At 46.4% G+C, this 18,654-nt stretch overlaps 4 protein-coding genes across 4 annotated transcripts; 2 read left to right on the forward strand and 2 right to left on the reverse strand.

Annotated features, from left to right (window-relative positions):
* Window positions 1-2,154: 2,154 nt before the first annotated feature.
* LOC129590521 (uncharacterized) lies at window positions 2,155-3,493 on the forward strand. The gene is made up of 3 exons (XM_055485791.1): window positions 2,155-2,607; window positions 2,713-2,883; window positions 2,953-3,493. Exons 1-3 carry the CDS (start codon window positions 2,374-2,376, stop codon window positions 3,031-3,033), a joined length of 486 nt encoding a protein of 161 aa, XP_055341766.1. The 5' UTR covers window positions 2,155-2,373; the 3' UTR covers window positions 3,034-3,493.
* Window positions 3,494-4,409: 916 nt separating this feature from the next.
* On the reverse strand, window positions 4,410-8,233 carry LOC129590365 (uncharacterized). The gene is made up of 2 exons (XM_055485560.1): window positions 7,336-8,233; window positions 4,410-5,197 (listed from the first exon to the last, which is right to left on the reverse strand). Exons 1-2 carry the CDS (start codon window positions 7,452-7,454, stop codon window positions 4,702-4,704), a joined length of 615 nt encoding a protein of 204 aa, XP_055341535.1. The 5' UTR covers window positions 7,455-8,233; the 3' UTR covers window positions 4,410-4,701.
* Window positions 8,234-9,802: 1,569 nt separating this feature from the next.
* Window positions 9,803-12,697, reverse strand: LOC129590461 (uncharacterized). The gene is made up of 2 exons (XM_055485704.1): window positions 12,049-12,697; window positions 9,803-11,184 (listed from the first exon to the last, which is right to left on the reverse strand). Exons 1-2 carry the CDS (start codon window positions 12,278-12,280, stop codon window positions 9,989-9,991), a joined length of 1,428 nt encoding a protein of 475 aa, XP_055341679.1. The 5' UTR covers window positions 12,281-12,697; the 3' UTR covers window positions 9,803-9,988.
* A 1,767-nt stretch (window positions 12,698-14,464) lies between these two features.
* LOC129590410 (ovochymase-like) lies at window positions 14,465-18,457 on the forward strand. The gene is made up of 10 exons (XM_055485618.1): window positions 14,465-14,659; window positions 15,488-15,600; window positions 15,756-16,401; window positions 16,536-16,670; window positions 16,770-16,914; window positions 16,985-17,149; window positions 17,218-17,336; window positions 17,450-17,584; window positions 17,657-17,766; window positions 18,010-18,457. The coding sequence occupies exons 1-10, from the start codon at window positions 14,599-14,601 to the stop codon at window positions 18,049-18,051; spliced, it is 1,671 nt and encodes a 556-aa protein (XP_055341593.1). The 5' UTR covers window positions 14,465-14,598; the 3' UTR covers window positions 18,052-18,457.
* The last annotated feature ends 197 nt before the right edge of the window (window positions 18,458-18,654 follow it).

Consider the following 18,654-nt stretch of genomic DNA (forward strand, 5'->3'; position numbering starts at 1 on the left):
ATTGACAACAAATGCACTCTTTAGTAAACGTTAGCGCACTGACCTAAAGATTTTCAATGTCTTCGGCCAATCTAGCGCACCTTTTTCCAACCAGAAAGATAAACTTTGATTGTAAAAATTAAACGTATACGAGTCTTACGCTCGAGTTTTTTCCGAAAATATGTGAATTTCTCTAAAAAATGGAACAAACAGAAACTTTTTATGAAAATACTGAAGTAGATCAATATTTGGTCAATGAAAACAAAGGAAGCATAGATACAGTAAGTGGCGGCGCTCGCACTAGCCCTGCCCACATGCAGTGCCGCCGCAGAACGGTGGACATCCGGCCGGCTTCAGACAGGCGCGCAGTGTAGCGGTCGGAGTGTCTCAATTAATCTGGAAATGGGCATTAGCGTATCGCGGAGTCATGATGGCAATAATTGGCTATATTGTCCGGCGGCCGGCACTTATTAACGCTAATCGTCTCCTTAATATGCGCACCATCCGAGTTGCCTACCTGTAAAATCAACATCGTCCACCAAGCTCAAGTAGCGGCCTAATGAGGTCTGGCGTAATGGCGTACTGCCAGCATAACCGCGCTTACAGCGCGTTGCAGCAGCGGACAGTGCGTATGCGATGCGCTTACGCGGGGCTAATGGTGGCACTTTGTCGGGGTGGGACGCGTCGATCCAATTCAGACATGACTGCGCAGCGGCACTTGCGCGGGGATGGCTCCCTGCCATGGAATAGCCTCCAACCGGCGACCAGTCCACTGTACTGCACGTATGGCATGGATGCCGATTTAATTTGGTCAGATCCATGCTAATTCGAGATGGGTCAGTAATTAATGAGCACTGCGACACTTGCCGCTGAACCCGAACATGAAAATGTCGCTGCTCTTATGTATGCAGATGCGATCATGTAGTGTATTATAAGCTGCTGGATGCAAGTGAGTCGCCAAGCAGGCTGCGGATGGTTTAGTTTGGCAGAGCAGAGAGCAATGTTAATTCCTAAAATTACCGCGCACACCGGTTTTCATGGCCAGCGGAAGAAATCTGGAATGGAACCTTGCAGAAATAAATACCTTGAAATCCGTCTGCGGAAAGCATATAATTCTATGCTTCAGCTTACAGTGTGTCTGACAGCCGACGTGAACATTCAGGAAGAAAAGGTCACGAATGGAGCATCAGTCAGAAGGACGTAACTAACTACCCATTCTATGACCCCGGTGTTTGGATCTAAGCACTTGGACGACTCAAACCAGAGAATCAGATGCCGAATACTGTTAAGACTGTTCAACTGGAAAGCGTCGCCTCCGTACTCAGTTGCAAGATGTTCTGAAAAGTCGACTTTAATTTCTGATGCCTCTGCACTTGTACAAGATATTCGTGCATTTCATTTGTGGTTTTGTTAAGTGTAACCCGCTGTAACCGTACTGGTGTCCGTTTGTGAACATTCGTAATTGCTTAGCTAGAGGTTCGGGATCCTGGCGGTACGTCCATGTACGTGAATGACGTTATAATATTTTTGCCAACTATTTCATCCAGTGCCCAGGAAATCTTTCTGATCCGGATATCCCTATGTCAATACTTCTCGATATAACGTTCATCTAATATCGCCGCCTTCCATGTACTTATGGCAGACCCAACTCACCCAAGTTAAGAGAACTTCAACTTAAGTGGTTGGGAAGCAGTAAAGCTACACTCGCTGATAAGCTTATCGTATTTTTTCTTTTCTTAACTTATTAAAAAAGCAAACTGCTGCTATTTTTCTTCGGCCTTTCGCTCCAGCTTATGCCTTATCGGTACATCGTGCAGGTATAGGATCGAAGTATTTCATGATCAATTACTAGTACTTGCTAACGTGGGCTTTGTTAATCTTGGTTTTTCCGTTGGCGTAGCTGCTTCGCATTATTCACGCATGGATTTAATGTTTCTTCATGATCAGTACGAAAAGGTTAATTGCAGATACAGTGACACTTGGTACTTGCGGTACCGGTACCGAAACTGGTACCAGTCCAGATACGGTACCTTCCGGCTTCTGAGCCTTTTCGTGCGCAAAAAAACAAAGAAAGCTCGAAATTCGCTGGTTATCCGTTTTACCAGTACCACTTTCCAGAGGCGATTGCTACCTGAATTTCTGACTCCACATTCATCACCATTCAGTCATTCACCAATCAGTTGAGAGCCATCATCATGTTTTTCGCGAACGAGTTGGCCTTTTCAGTTTTCGGAATTTGCAATTACAGTAGTAAGAATTCTGCCGTCCGATTGTTCTGAAAATTTAAACTGAGTAGACTTAACATCTGCCAAGATTCAAGCGGAACGAAGGAGAAAGCCAGTGACTGTCTTTGTTGGATAGAATCTATCAAGAGAGAGTGCTCGTGGAGCAAGTATGGCAGAACGCAAACAGGGAACGAGTGGCAACGTGAGTCGATTTAGCCCCGCTGTGCACAACCCCGCGTTCCCCATGAATTCTCCCCCGCCTCCACCGCCACCGCTCCCAGAAGCAACTTCTCATACAGCACATATTGCCTCCCCTGCCGTGCAGCCCCGATTCACAGCTGCCCCCGTTGACAGCAAAGCGTCGAACCCTCCGCATCAGGCCAAAGCAGTCCCCCTGACAATTGTAAGCAGTGGCAATTGACACACTGGCTGACAGCGGATACATAGGAGCATGATCGTGCTGCTCGGTGTTGACATGGTGTTAATGTGTGGAGACTGTGCTTACTAGGTGGGTAAGCGCAGGATGGGGGGTCGGGTTCTGAAGACAGGCATCATCGCCCCGGGACACAACCAGCACTCGCACGGCTCCAGCGGCAGCAGTGGCGCTGCGCATGACGAGCACAGTCAGAATAAGCGCGCCCGGACGGAGGGCGGCGGATCGCGGGCTCCCAGCTCCAAGGTACGTTGTGTCGCTCACATTGCAGACCGTTGATTCAGGGGTGAGAAGCTTGTGGTTGCGTGTTAACAGGATGCCTACCTGGAAGAGATGAAGAAGTACTCGGAGCAGTTGTGTGTTGAGGAGCGCCATGCCCGGCCGCTGGTCAAATAACCAGGAAAGGGGATGGTCCCGGAGTAATTTGGCGTTCCTTTCTCGACAGGCGCTAGTTAAGCGCTAGTGTCCTTCGGTTGTTCTCATCACTGCACTTTACTCTCCTTGGCCGTATTTGTCAATTTATGTAACATCAAGTAACCAGCCATTTTGTGTTTATCGTGATTACTTCTTATTTGAAATTGTGTTGATGTTTAGTGCTGTTTCTGGTTTCTTTGACTTACGTAACTTTTCAGCCCCGACTACATACAGACAATTTTTTTAACTGGCTGCGTTTAATTTCTTTGCTATCTATCGCAAAAGTACATTGCTGAGTACTCGTATAGTGTTGACAGTACTTGTACTTTGTGGCATTTTTCACAGTACGTCAGTAGTAAGTTTTGTAGATGTTGGGAACACGGTTTTCCTTTTATTGTATAATTTGTATTGATAAACTGATAAACTTTATTCTTTGCTGTTGTTCTGTCGCGCATGCTCATTCATTTTACTGTGTAATTTTAGGCTGCGAATTAAATAGGATCCTTAGAAAGAGTTTGGTTGTCGCACGACTAGACATTTTGCTTAGAGAATATTCACGCACGGACGCGCTGAACTGCTTTCAGGAGACTTCCGGCTAGCCCATGAATTTCAGAGCGTTTTGACACGGACTGCCCTAGCATTAGTACCCTTGCCGTACCTACGTGTTACAGTGTATTACATACATGCGGAGTGCTGACTATTAAGAAACTATCCATTTAATTCTACTAGCGCTTACGATTTCCAACTTTCCAGCGTCAAAGCGGAACTTGGCTGGCTGAAACACATGCGATGCTCACGCGCATTGACTACCCTAGCTCACCTGTCAGTGATTGCAGACTTGCAATTATTGAGTACTTGTATTGTACCTAATATTATATCTATACGCGTAATTTATTTCTGCGACTTCGCAGTTCGCACAATCCCGCTGATCACAGTCACACTGCGGCTTGATCGCGGTGTTTATGCTGACGTTTGTGACGTATGTAATCATATCTGTATTTTGCTGCAGTAGGCTATGTGGTAAAAAACATGAGCCGGAAGCATAGTCTCAGAAAACTCAATGCGACAAATTAGAAGCTATCAGATCATAGCGGCGCCCACTCAAAGGTTTTGCCGGTCAACCACATCCGCTCCGTACATAATCAATACGTTCGCAACCACCTTTGCTCTGGTTTTCCCTCCTTCAGCTAGACAATTAACGGTACAATACATCCGGCAACTGCCGCACTGCGTATCTCTCCTGTGAATCTGTGTGACTGTGAATGTATTGTACAATACATGTACTATCTTTATTTGTAGGCGTATCACAATACTGAATACAGCACTACAGATCCACGATCAAGTCTGCCTTGGCGAAGGCGATTTCCATAAACTTTTATAACGAATCCTTTAATCTTTAAACACCATTCGAATTAGAAACTCGATTCTGTCAGATCTAAAATGGATACAAAATCACGAAGCAGGTATTACCTTATTATATTACTTAAGTAGTTATTGTAATGTAGTGCGCATCTACTGTATAATATGAATGTACAGAAAAACAAGCAAACTGCTTGGTGTAGATTGACCCGGGACAAATCGTCCTGCTGAAAATTTGTGTTCGAACACAATTCAGAAACATGTAACATTTATTGAGTAGTGGACATGCAGTTAGAAAGGTCGTCGAACGGGATCTTTGTACTGCATGAAACTGCCATTCCAGTCTGACGTGCCGAAAGGATTTTCATCGCGAGACGCCACCGCAGAGGTCGGCTGAGCGCCGGCACCGAGGGAGTGGGTGCGCAGACGGGCCGGCAGACTGAGCGGCTCAATGCTGGGCACCTGCTGGTCCTCCAGCCGGGCCAGGGCGGTATCGGCATGGGGGCGGGGCTGGTAGTAAGGATGAGAGTCGTCGCTGTCCACCTCCACGCAGATGCGGGTCAGATCGTCAGGCTGGCCGTGACCGGGGCGAAAGCCGTCGTCCAGCTGCGCGTACTTTAGTTTGGCCACCCGGCTCTCATAGAAGCGGGACACTTTCTGCTTTGTGGCCTCATTGGGGATCACCAGTTTCCGGCCGTAGTCCGTCACGTCCCGGACGGTGCTGAGGACGGCGCTTCGCGTCTCCGCGCTTGGCTGTAGTTTCTTACATACGTCCGCCGCATGCTTCCTGTGAGAACAACCACACTTGTAATTGTCGTTAGTTAATCGTTCTCTAACGTACGCGTCGATCGTCAATCCTCGGCTGAATGCCGCTGATATTCGTTATATCACTGTCAGTTCACCGGCAGCGCTGCAGGCCGGCCCTGTTTAAGCACGGGCTGCGTAACCGAATTGATCGTCTGAATAAGAGCTTTGATGGCTAAGTATTACTTGTTTCACTTGCTTTGCATTTAAATAAATTATTTTTGCATAACAATGTGCTGCTTGTATTATGTAGATGGTCGACGGTTACGCTGCTACATAGGGAAGCGGAACTTTCAAGCTGTACAATACAGTAGATGTAACTGTATTAACTCGGCTGCCGTAAGGCTTGCAGAGCACGAAAGTTGCAGATAGGTCTGCGATTTTATTTCAATTGTAAGTGTGCAAGAGCTAAGCTTAAAACCATTAATATATGTACAGATATTATGGTACACACTAGACACAGCAAAACAGTAATTATTGTATCTGTAGTAAGTAAATACGTTCAATACGAGGACGAGCTTAGTACATGTGATAGACAAAAAAACTAGCGAGAGAATCTGATAACCATTTGCGTGCTGTGCAACACTGTCAGCCACCTTAGGCTGGCGGTAGCCGCGCGCCGTCACACAGCCGTCAGCTGAACACGGCCTGCTATTTTCTGTAACGCACACTCGTATTAAAATTTAAATGAGAGTTTTGTTTTGGTTTTATAACATTGTTTATAATTGGTTCTCCGCAAAATTTCCAGTAACCAGTGACTTACATTAATTAACCAAGCTCTTGATAATAATGTTATAAAATTACCATCTAAATATAAAGATTCATCTGGCGAGATGCACTACGATGAGAATATCACCGACGTACGGCTACCTGCCAGTTTGTTTTCTGCACCTGCGATGGAGATTTCTTGCGCGAGTATCAGCGTTGTTTCGGGCCTACCGTTGAGTGAGAATTGTGTGGAGGAACCTGCCAGCGACGTGCCTTTACCAGCAGCGTACGATGATTTTATCGCCTTGGCGCTGAAGGCTTGTAGAACGGGGAACCTGACAGATAGAAGAGATTGTGGCGTTCACAATCTCTAAAGCAGGTTTTCTTCCATCGGTTGCAGCAGACAAAGTGGCTGCAGATTGGCACCATAATTTCATGAGCGCTCATCCTCAGAGAAAGAGAAAACTTCAAGATTCTCGTCTGCGCGCCAAAGCAGGGACGGACAGTAAAGTAACGGACAGTAAAGTAATCGCAGAGCTCGAGCAACGGGAAGCAGAAAAACTGCTGCAGAAAAATAAGCGAAAAAGAAACACTCGTAGCGGACTTAGCGATGTGACAAATACTCCGACTTAAATTAAAAAATCTTTCAGAATTGGTAAAAGTGAGTCCTCTGAAATTTCACATGTGGTTCTACAAAGTCAAAGTGTTACTGTAAGAAATAAAGTGTGCGGTATTACTGGGGTGATTATTTGTATTAAATGTGATGTGTTTACCAGCACTGACAAACCTGGGTGGTTGCCCGTGTTGCACTGGCCGGGCATGGTTATCAGATTCTCTCGCTAGTTGTTTTGTCTATCACATATACTAAGCTCGTCCTCGTATCTATTTATGCGCGTTGCGCACTGAGACGGCGTTAAGGTGTGCGTACGAAAAAAATCGCATGCTATAAGTAAATTGTATTGGCAAACGAAGAACTTCTTATAATATCTGCAGAAGGAATTAACTTGCCTAAGGGTTTCAATTTTGTTAAATTTGTCTGTCTGTTATCCATAAAACCGAAGATCCGGTTGATGCGGCCTGGATCGCACGTTAGTATAATCACATGCATGTTCAATAAAGGAAACAAGAAGAGGCTTTTAAAAAAGTTAGATATTGTAGCGAAAACTTAATGATTGTAATGATTGCGCTGTCACCTGATCATTAACAGTAACAGCAACGAATATTATTGGCCTGCGGCTGACAGTGGCGGCTCGGCGGTCAAGTGGCAGCGAACGAATACAGTTGCGCTGCGGTTCCGTTGCCGCCGCTGATAATTGCGCTACTGTTTCTAATCATATGAACGATCGACATTAATTCACCAACGCGCAGGTACAGGTAAACGTAGAGCTGCTCTAGGGATATGATAGTACGTACAGTGCCCTATCGGTGGCTCCGTAGGAGCCGGAATGGGAGTGCGACTTGAAATCCATGGGATTGCCGGGCAGACTGAAGTTCATCGACTTGGACCTGTACCAATTCTTGACACTATCCATCCTATATTTGATTCACAGGGGAGAGATACCACAGGATAAATACAAATCCAACTCCACAATTGACAGCGGTGTGCTTTTTCTAGGTCAAACACAGATCCAGATGACCCCGTTATAGGAGCTATATATATATATATATAAGAATTATTCAGCAGTATCCGGTGCGATGTCCCTCACGAATGTTTCGATCCAATGAGTAAAGGCGCAGATACAGAGGATGGTTGGGTGCTATCGTTGTTTAGGATTACCGTAATATCCTCTCACAGATACGGTATAAATGTGCAAAGGCAATAAAGTATGGACTTTCTTTGCCGCGGCAAACTGTTATGCCGTCAATGCAAACAAATCACACAGCTGAATTATCAGCGGCACAATGGCTTACACAACACTCACTATGCACCCTCACGAAATCACCGAAATCAGATCAAAGAGTAAAAAAATTATTATCAAAGGCAACAATCTTTCAAAAGTATGCTTGAATGCCGGAGCAAAGGCAGGTAGATGAGAAATGAATGGACGCCAACGCAGCGTAGCCGGTTAATACATAGTTAGTTAGCTGGACCAACAAAACCCATTCAGTGAAGTCTCGAGAGCTTTTCGGCTTGGCGCAAACACTTTCAAGTGCATTTATGCCACTGTAACCTAATACCAGAAACCGGTAATACCGCATACGTACAACTGAACAACTGTCTCAGCAGTAAATTGATCAAAGCGACCGAAATGCTGTTTATTACGTTGACGAGCGAAGCTGTACAGTGTACATATTATTACTTCTACGGTTGCATTGCGGCCGATCGATGCGGTACTTGAAAAAATACAAACAACGCTTACTTCGAGGTAAAGCGTATAATACACGGTATTTGCGCTCCCAATGGGCGTACCTACAATTTTTATTGCATAACGCACACGATGCTGTACAGTTCTCGGAGTGCAAACGTACGTACTTTGTTTTACAGTGTATGCAGTGCATCTGCACTGGAAGATACCGCGTATCTATCATACTCTGGCTTTCCATGAAATAAGTGCCTATTTTTCGACGCTGCATCATGCGCGCGGCCGTAAAAACAAATTTGTGGGCGAACAGCAACTATGGTGCATACGTAGCCGCTAGCGCCGGCAAGTACCTAAAACAACTTTTATCACGCGTAAGCAATATTAAGTAAATAGATAATACAATTCTATTACAAAAACGTTACATCTGACAACGGGTGGTACGATCGAATTAAACGGTAGCATAATTATACGCATGAAAGTTTTGCGCCTTCGCGCGTATCATTAGTTCGCAGAGCGCGCAAACGGACAACTTGTTTTTTACGGTAGCTTGTTTTCCATAGTGCATAATCAGCGACAAATGACGTCAACGGTTTTTATTTAAAGAAAGTATTGGTGGTCGCTGTGTAAACTGCAGCATTGGTTATTTATTCGTGTGCGAAAACGTTTCCAGTTAAGCTTGCCGGATGCCCTCAGCATCTGCACATTCACATGTTCATTTGCGGCGAAATGCTATTTGAAAGGATGCACGCGTGCTAGGCGTGTATCGTACTTCTTATTACCATAGGCGTGTGAACCGGTACACTATGGCTGGGAAAATCAATTGCAGCACAGGTTGGCTTCTTGCTTTCCTTGAAAATCGTAAGCCGACGGTTTTTACCGGTCTTTTATCGACGCTGGCTGCCATAGTGCGCACAATATGTTACACAGGAAAATTAATACCATTTTTCGCCAGTATCAACGCCAAAATAAACACCATGAATACGTATCAGTATCGCAGTTGTGCACGACAAATTACAAGTGCGATGACTCTGCAATGGCCGGTTTCACTGGCGGAAGTGAGGGAATTTCCGAAAATTCACTCATTACTCATACTTCTCCGATAGGGTTACGGAAACTTCCAGCTTCCGGACTTTAAGTGCTTATTCTGCAGCAGCGCTTCTCAAGACGGTTATTTAGCTTGCACCGTAATTATTTGTACGAATGTGCATGTACAAGCGGGAGCGATATCAATGGTGCCACAACAACGGCGATCGGCTTCATAACTACGAATATACTTCTTTAGTTTTGCTCGGATCAGTTATTGCATACAAAACACTCTATGTGCGCTGCTAGCGTAACATCGCCTCCGAAATTTAAACGTTAAGGCACCGCGAAGGGAGTGGAACAAGAGAAGAATTATTGCACGTACTGTTATGTCGGCAGGGCGCTTTATAGATCGGTTTTATTTTTGCTCGATTTATCTTCTAGTTTCTCCACGTTTTCCGGTCTCCGTCTATTTAAGCCTAATATAAGCGTATACGTATTATATGCCTTATTTTTGAGCCGTAGCGTAAGGTTGCAAATGGAATCGGAGTAGATGTGAACTGAAGTTTATTCTACAGCGAAGGCTTTTTGCAAAATATGCCAAAAAAATAAATAACGGTTGTTGAATGTTGATATACCAGATTAAGTGCATTCCTTTTCCATACAGGTACATTACCAGGGTCATACAGCAGAGCATTCGCAGAGCCGCAACGGCAAACATGTACCAAATCGATATTTCGTTAGAATGGAAAACGCGGTTGCATATTGTAGCCATAAACTGGAAACGCAGGCTGGCTGCCATACATGAAGGGCCCTTGGAGAGGTGGCTGGAGCAGAAACGGGTAAACGGGCTGGCCAGGGAAGCTGCGCACTGCCGGTTGCCGAGACTGAGCTGCGCACGGCATCGGCCACGAACCAAAAAACAACTGGCAGGCATCCACAAAACCAGCGGCCGCGGGTGGTGGGGCTGGCGTTGTGCTACTATTCACGGCTAACACCGTGCTGTCGAGCGACGGCGGCGATGTTGAATTGAAAATGTCAGAAGAGTTTATTAGCTGATTGTTTGGTGGCTGTGTGGTGGTGCTGAGCGCGAACAGTTGCGCCGACGGTACTGTTTGCGTTACCGTTCCCGGGCTCACAGAGAGTCCTGCGCTGGTTTCTGTGGAAGCTACCGCCGCGGGGGCCGGGGCAGTGATCCTGTTGGGGTTGATCTGTCGTATACCTTGTCGCATAACATTTAAGGAGAAAGAGACACTAGTGCCCTGATTGGTGGCATCGCTGGGACTGGGGTCGGCGCGACCGGCCATACGGTTGCTGACGAAGCGCTCGTTGGCTCCCAGCGGACCCGGGGTGCGAGTGGGTGCGATCACCGCGCTGGTGACGTTCAACGTGTTGATGGGGTTAACCGAGATCGGCAGGGCGGGGATGGGCGCCTGCGATGGATTCGTGTTTTGACGGTCCTTAGTGTCTCCGGCGGAGCTTAGTTCAGGAGTGCGGATCACCACGTTATTGCCGCAGTTATTGCAGGCGTCTGTATTGGGCTTCGCCGATCCGTCGCTACCTCGAGGGCGGGCATTGACGCCGCGCGTCCCGCCATTGTTAGCGGCGGCGCTGGCTACATCGCTGAGTCCGCCTAGACGCGCGCTTCTGTCCGTGTTGGAAAATTGGTCTTGCTGAAAACTGGACCGCGTCCGCGGCTGCATGATAGGCTGTCCGCCGCGGGCATCCGTCATCGAAGTTTGTCTGAAACGTGAGTTACTTCTGTCATGAAAGAGGTCACCGTTAGCTGGTGGTTGGGATCGCGGTCTGTCGAAGTAGCCAGTCGGGCCGTTCCTGCCGTACAGCTGACCCCGGTTGTCCATTCGACCGCTGGAGAAACTCCGCTGGTTGGGATTGTTGCCTGTCCACATGTAATTCATCCTGGCTGTTTGATACCCTGCAAACAGACACACACACGCACATTATTTTATTAGCCCTTCTTGGTGTATGTACCGCACAACCGTGCAGTGCGTACACCTCTTCGAGCATGCTTCTTTGGCCGGCAGTACCTACGAGTACGTACTGTATTTGTACAAAGGGGTTTAACTGTAAAAATTAATATAATACGAATTACGAAGTCATTCCTTACGGCGAAGCTACACCGATTGGCAGCCGCTGGCTACTTGGTCGAAATACAAATAGCTGGTTATGGCCTATACAAAAAACTCAAAACCGCTACTTGATATGTATCGCTGTGTCCAAAGCTGCAAAAAGTAGCGGGCACGTTGCAAAGCAAGACGGCAACTGCGCCTCAGTTCTGCACTTCTACCACGCATTGGACAATGGAGCAGCGCTGTAGAACCGACTGCTACAGGTTTGATCGTGAGATTGTGCATGTGGTGGTCTGGGATGATGGGTAACCAGTATTCCACCATCGGCAAGCGGATGTTGCGCGCATAAACCATCTTGGAAGCAAAGCAGCAAACCTGACTATAAATATATCTGTATGCTGCTACAGAAAATAATTCAAGTTTTTGGTGATGTAATTGGGTGGATGCGATTTCCTAAATGAATAGATAAATTTGATGACGACGGCACCTTCTAAAACATTAGAATAAGATGTAATTGTTCCGTGCTTGTTGACTGTTCCGCAGCTTGTCTTCCAAAGACGACAGCTGTAGCAAAAGGTCAACCAGATGGCACTGCATGTACTCTACGTATGTGCTGCCAAAAAAGGCAAAGGCTCGTAATATTACGTATACGTAACATACAGCCGCCAGTGTACATACTGCAAAAAAAGCACCACTAATTTTGTCCTTACTGGGTGCATTAAATCCTGCGCTGGGGGAGGCGTGAAGCAACAAAAGGGCAAAAGAAGTGCACAGAAAGAGACTTGTAATCGAGCCGTACTCAGGATGCGCCGTAGAACACAACGGCAATGGACGCATTCCACGGATCCCTGCTTCAACTCTGGCGAGCAAGGCACTTAACCTTCTGGAGCAGGACATCTGATATTGTTTGCAGTGGGAATTCAAATATTGCCTCCGCAACATTATGAGGAATTTATGATCGAGTGAGCAAACCACGTTGCCGGACCAAGGAGGGATATGCGCTTCAATTCGGCGTACTGCCCTTTTAGAGCTGCAGGCGGACGGGAACAGAGAGCCGATGGTCAATGGTCACCGATGAGACTGCCCGGCATTCAACGTCCACCATTCTCCAGGCAAAAGTTCTCTATCAGCAACTTCCGAACCAACTTTAAATGGCTGGAGAATGGTTAGTAATGGTGTTTTTTATAAAGGCTTTAAGGCCCAGTGCAGCCCAACCTACTGCCTTTTGCCACTTGACACGCCACAAAAAACCCCAACTAATCCATTGTGTACTGCGGTGGAGACTGGCAGTCTGCTGCTGTACCTGTACATGTCTGGCCGCGTCATGGGCTGATTGATAAAGGATTACCGGCATAAATTATTCTTCTCCTAGAACAGAACACAGCAGTCATCCGCGCCACTACCGGTCTTTTTATTGTTTTCATCTGGCTGTCCATGTACGTACTTGCGGAAGCACGTGTATTCATCCGCCGCACAATGAGTGACACAAGATGACACAACACCCAGGAGCGCTTACTGCTCCATGACTTTACAAGTGCCCCTCAATAATACACCGGCAATTCATTACAGCTGTGCATCTACGCATTTTAATCAGGCAGCAGAAATTAACGCAAAACTCGTTTACAGATAGAGAATCATAATTCAGCCCAAGCCCGGCGTAATTACGGGAAAACGTAAATTAGGGACAGTGCACTTCGTCTGCTTACTCGAGTAATTTGCTACCGCATATTATTTTGCTTTGGTTAGTCTATCTATCGTAGCTGTATGATGGACAGCTGGACACTAAGTCGTCTACAGGAAGCATCGCGTGCTGTTGTCACTCGTTGTTTCCGGTCCAGCGGCAATGCGTGATCTGCAGAATGTGAGCGTTAGAACAACCGGAACTTTCGGAGGATGTGCAGCATGACCGACGTCACAAGCGCAGCATGGAGGACAATATTCTCGACTCGAGTGTGTTGTCGGATTCTTGAGCAGCCCTCCAGCTCCAGTGTTTGACAAGCCAGATATGTCAAAATCAATAAGCTGCCTGCTGTTTTGTCACACCTGCTAACAATTGCCGGTTTGACTCGGTGCAACCGAATACAGCAACATTACCCTTCGGATTTTTACTACCTGCTGCATGTATTTCTGCTGAGCTTCTACTTACAGGGCTCAGTGCTACAGGAAAGACGGTAACTGGGGCTTCTACCGCGTCGAGGCATGCTGTACCCATGCATTTTCGGTCCCTTGTCGGCAACGGGAATTGCCTAGCTCCTGTACTTGTACTTGCACACCCCACACAATGGCCACAGGCCAGTCACCCAATGCGAAATATTTCTCTCCTTTTGTGCCAATGGAAAAGATAACTCAAAGGACGAGACGGTCTGCATCGGTTGTGCATCGCTAAGGGTGCAGCCGGATACCGGATAGATCGCAAGTGACCTTTGATAATGCCGATGCTGAGCTGCGCTTGGGAATGCATGTCCCGTCAACCGTTCCGGCTATTGCAGCGGCTCAGCAGCGTACCTAGGTATTCGGTCAATTATCTTGTTTTTAGGACGCCGATCGGGTTATAATAACAGCCCCTGTTTTCACGAGTAGGTTCGAAACACAGTGTCATGCAGAAGGCCGATATCCACAACACAAGCTGGGCGTCGCTGACTAGTGGTCGGCATCGTCTTATCGCGAACACCAATTACAGTAAGATAACATAATCGATGCCGCATGCACGATTATAGTCGCATGGATAACTTATCAGTTATCATGTGGTGACCTTGGCAAAAGGTTTCCATTTCCTTCGGCAAACTGCAGCAATGCAGTTTCTGCTACTGCAGACGAAATATGTTATGGTGGCGCGTTGTATATTTCAAAGGCATGCATAGAGTCGAGCGCTCCACACGCTGGTACTTTAGATTACCTAATCAACGACTCAGCGTGCATCAGCGTTGTTGCGACCCAATCCTATCTTCAATGATTGTGTATGACAAAGCACACAGCGCGCATATCTCCCTTATCAGCAGCCATTCTGTTAGGAGGACTCTCAGCATATTTAACATTTATTACGGCATGTGCTGCATGATAACTGACCGACTTATCTTATCAGGAATAAATATTTGAATCAGTGGCTATTAGCGCCGCACCGGAAGCCATCGGTAGCTGATCTTCTTCCGGCGCAGTGCGGCCAAATAAGTTTCGAATACATATCGCAGCCACCTGTACTATCTGCTGCAGCCTCCGGTATTTTTTATTTAGTATTATTTATTATAACCTAGCTTTCCATCATGATGCGGAACTTCTGCCTTTTAGGATTTCTTGCTATCCTTGGAAGTGTCAGCGCTCAAGGTATGACGAAGTTTATTAAGGTCGAGTGTGCAAAATTTGGCAGTTCCTATTTCCGCATACAGAGATGGCCCTAGTTGCATTTGGAAAAGGATGGGTTGGTGATTAGGTACAAGCAACATTCCACTCCTGCTCGTTAATGCTGTTTTCTTGTATGCGGAATGTACCATACCATGTACGATAAACATGTACATGCTTTCATGTACTGTACATAACACTAAAATTATTCTATTAAATATGTACGACACAATACACTGAATACAGTATCGTAAATACGTAATACATGTGTCGTTAAAAAGCCGCTGCGAACAAAAACTGCGCATAAGTAAAAAACTAACAAGACCGAGGAAACGGTGACCGGATGTACATTTAAATTTGAGCTCGCCAGTGTCCAGTCCGCCATCAAGGCGTTTCCATTATTGTTCGTAATTGGAAACAAATTTCAGTGGGAGAACTTACATGGAATCCGTCGAGCAGTTAATGTATGTGACATGCTCGTCTACTCATATAATTATTATGAATGAACTTCACCTTTTGTAAATTTTTGTTTTTCACATTTGATTTTTCCATAAGCACATTCTGCTCGTACCATCTAAACCGCGACCCTCAATTGCAGTTGACTTTACAGTTTGTACTTGTTCAGTTGCCCAGTCCTCGTTGACCATGCAATGACGTCGAAACATTGTGTTTAATCTAATCATTGTACTGTATCGCTTCCGCTAATAATTATCAATAATAATGTGGTGACTACATTTTGTGGATAGAACTACACTAATGCGACAGTATACAATACAAGGTGGTTGAATGTAAACCATGACCTTTATTCTGCAGATGCTTGCGCGGCACCAGCCACGCTGACGGCTGCCAGTGGCTTAATCCAGACCAACAACCCCTACGCCAACAGCCAGAAATGCCGGTGGATTGTCAATGGAGCTGCTGGCAAAGTAAGTAACAGTGACAGTAAGTACGAGTAAGTAAGTAACAGTAAGTATTTAACAGTGAGTATGCACTGCCTTTTACTGCTTCGGTTCTTGCACACGTACATCCAGACAGAATCTACACACGTCTATACTAATACTACTTTGTTTCTCTTAAACAGATAATTGAAATGGAATTCGGGCGCTTCGGTATGGAATCCTCTTCGAGCTGCAATTACGACTACGTGGTGATCCACGACAGCGATGTGGACACCGTCCTCAGCCGGCCGGCCTGCTCCTCCCTGAATAATGCCCGCCCCAATAAGATCGGACCCTTCTGCGGTAACAACCGGCCAAACGCCATTCTTACCGCCGGCAACCGCGCCGTAGTGGAGTTCTGTTCCGACTCCAGCCAGACTGGACCCGGTTTCGAGATCCGCTACAAACAGGTCACTCCTCCGCCGCCGACTGCCGCCCCGCCCACCGGCAACACCTGTAACGAAGTGGTCGTTGTCGACGGCCGCCACACCCTGGCGCACTTTGGTAACGCCGGCTACCAGCCTTTCCTCAAGTGCAGCTACAGCTACACTTCCAAGAACGGCAAGGCCCTTAAGGTCAACAGTCAACAATTCAACATGGAAGGCATCATAGGGTGCCGCTACGACCGGGTCAGCCTTTTCGACGGCGATAATAGTGGAGCAGCGTCGTTGGGCATTTTCTGCGGCACCAACGGACCGAAGAACGTCCGCACCACTGGCAGTCAACTGCACATTACCTTCGTTTCAGACGAGTACACCAACGGAAAGGGATTCGTCCTCACCATTGAAGGTAAGAATTTGACCGTTTTATTCGCCGCAAACTAAAACAACTTTGCGTGTACTTTATGATACTATAAACTTGCTACAAAACAAATCTGATAGACGATGATAAAATGTTTTTGAGATAATTATATCTTCTTGCAGAAAGCTGCTTCGGAGACCATTTGTGCGGCAAAGACGCTTCCGGTGAAGGTGCTGATGTTTGCTACAGTGACCGGCAAATCTGCGACGGACAAAATAACTGCCCAATTAACGGTGAAGACGAGAGTGCTTGTGCTGGTGAGTACGAGTACAGCATCAGTTTGCGAATGGATGCCATTGAATATTCTTTACCCAGTGTATCAGCTGATAAGCGACGTCATACGTGTTTTTTTGTAGCGGACTGTGGTGGATACGACGGATGGAATGCCGGTGATCCTTTCCCCGGAGCAGCGGCCATCACGCATGTCGACGGCCAAATCCACTGCGGAGGCGCGTTGATTAATAGCCAGTTCGTCTTGACCACCGCCCACTGTTTCCATCGGTATGTCTTACACTTTCCCTGAGTTTACGTTGACAAGTTAGAGTGGCCACAAATCTCTCTTTTGGCATAGATTGGACGACCGGCCAGAGCGCTTTGTAGTCAAGCTGGGCGCATCTCGCCTAAGTGATGCCTATGTCAGCCAGATCGACGCCATCACTGTCCACCCGCTGTTCAACCCTAAGACGCTGGCCAACAACTTGGCTCTGGTTAAACTGCGCAAACCGGCTCCCCTCCAGTAAGTCGATCAGCGTCCGCCTTGCGTGTATGCAATGCCGTTGTATCTTGGTTTCTTGCCATGTAAAGGTCATCCATTTCTCCCTTCTGCCTGCCGCTGACCAGTGAGACGAGCACTCTGGCCGAGGGCAGCCAGTGCTACACGCTGGGTTGGGGACGCACGAACTGGGCCTCACAGACCAGTTACGGTAAGTAAAATATAAAAACAGACGTCACTATGTTTTTAATTTGCTGGCAAGATTTACAATCTAGCCGGTTGAATACGCCAGCGCAGCACCTGATCGCACTGTGTTCATTGCAGCTACCTCCGTCAAACAGATCACGGCTACCGTGCTGAACAACAGCAGGTGCAAGTGGTCGACTTCGCCGGTGGTGGTGGACACCAGCAGCATCTGCGCGTCCACCAGCGGTGGCCAGCTCTGCTACGGCGACAACGGTAAGCGTTCTGCGTGACTTTCTGGATAAAGTTTATATAATTGGCTATAATCCATGTTTCTTAATTCTGCAGGCGCGCCTCTGGTTTGCAAGCACCGAAACGGCAAGTGGCAGTTGTACGGCGTCAACTCTGTGTCCTTCGGTTGCACAGGCACCGCCACCACGCCCAGCCAGTTTGTCAAGGTCAGAATACTACTACAATAACTGTTAATACAATCGTTATACAACAATTGTTACTTACAATTGGTCTTATACTACAATTGTTACTTACTTGGTTTTGTGACCAACAAGATCGAATTTTTTTATAAAAGAGCGCAAGCAGACGAATCTTAATTAAATGTTTGCAAAGATTTGAATACCTTATATTAGAAGGTTAAGCCGACGGCATATAAAGTCTGGGGTTTTTGACTTTGTTTGGCTTTGCAGGTGTCGTCATTCGCCTCCTGGATTACTCAGACTGCTTTCTAACTCCACCGAAGCTTCTCCAATGCATTGATATTTCGCACGATCTTGTAGTCTGTAAACTTCATACTACTCCAATCATAGCCTGTTCTTATGAAATGTATCTAATAATCTTCTCAAGAAACTCAACATCCATTACTTGCGATCGTCTCTTAAATAAATGTGTAAGACGTTCTCAGTGTCTGCTCGTGCAGTAATAGTAAAACCAAATGGCCGGCCATCAGCAACGAAGTATAATTAATTGCTGATTTTCGGTAATATTCTCTGTTAAATTCTCCTTTTGCAAGCTAAACTGACAATGGGTTAAGTTGATTAACTGCAAATATTTATCTGTTGATTAATTGTGATTGTTCATCATGACACTGGCTACAGTTTCTTGTATTAATTGTACAAAATAGTCTGGGTGACTGGTCTCAAGTGGCCTTTTGCTGCAAGAAAAAATCAATATGTTTCCCTCAAGAATACGCGGATCAAGTACTATTTATGGTATTACTAGTACCAGCCACGCATCACTGAACTGTAGAAAAATTTGATGTGGTTGCCTGTAATGACTGTGCATGTGTCATTCTTATGCGTATACCAGGTTTATACTTTATATCTCTTATTACA

Source organism: Paramacrobiotus metropolitanus, unplaced genomic scaffold (assembly GCF_019649055.1).
Source record: "Paramacrobiotus metropolitanus isolate TYO unplaced genomic scaffold, Prichtersi_v1.0 Parri_scaffold0000040, whole genome shotgun sequence".
Taxonomy (NCBI): Eukaryota; Metazoa; Tardigrada; class Eutardigrada; order Parachela; family Macrobiotidae; genus Paramacrobiotus; species Paramacrobiotus metropolitanus.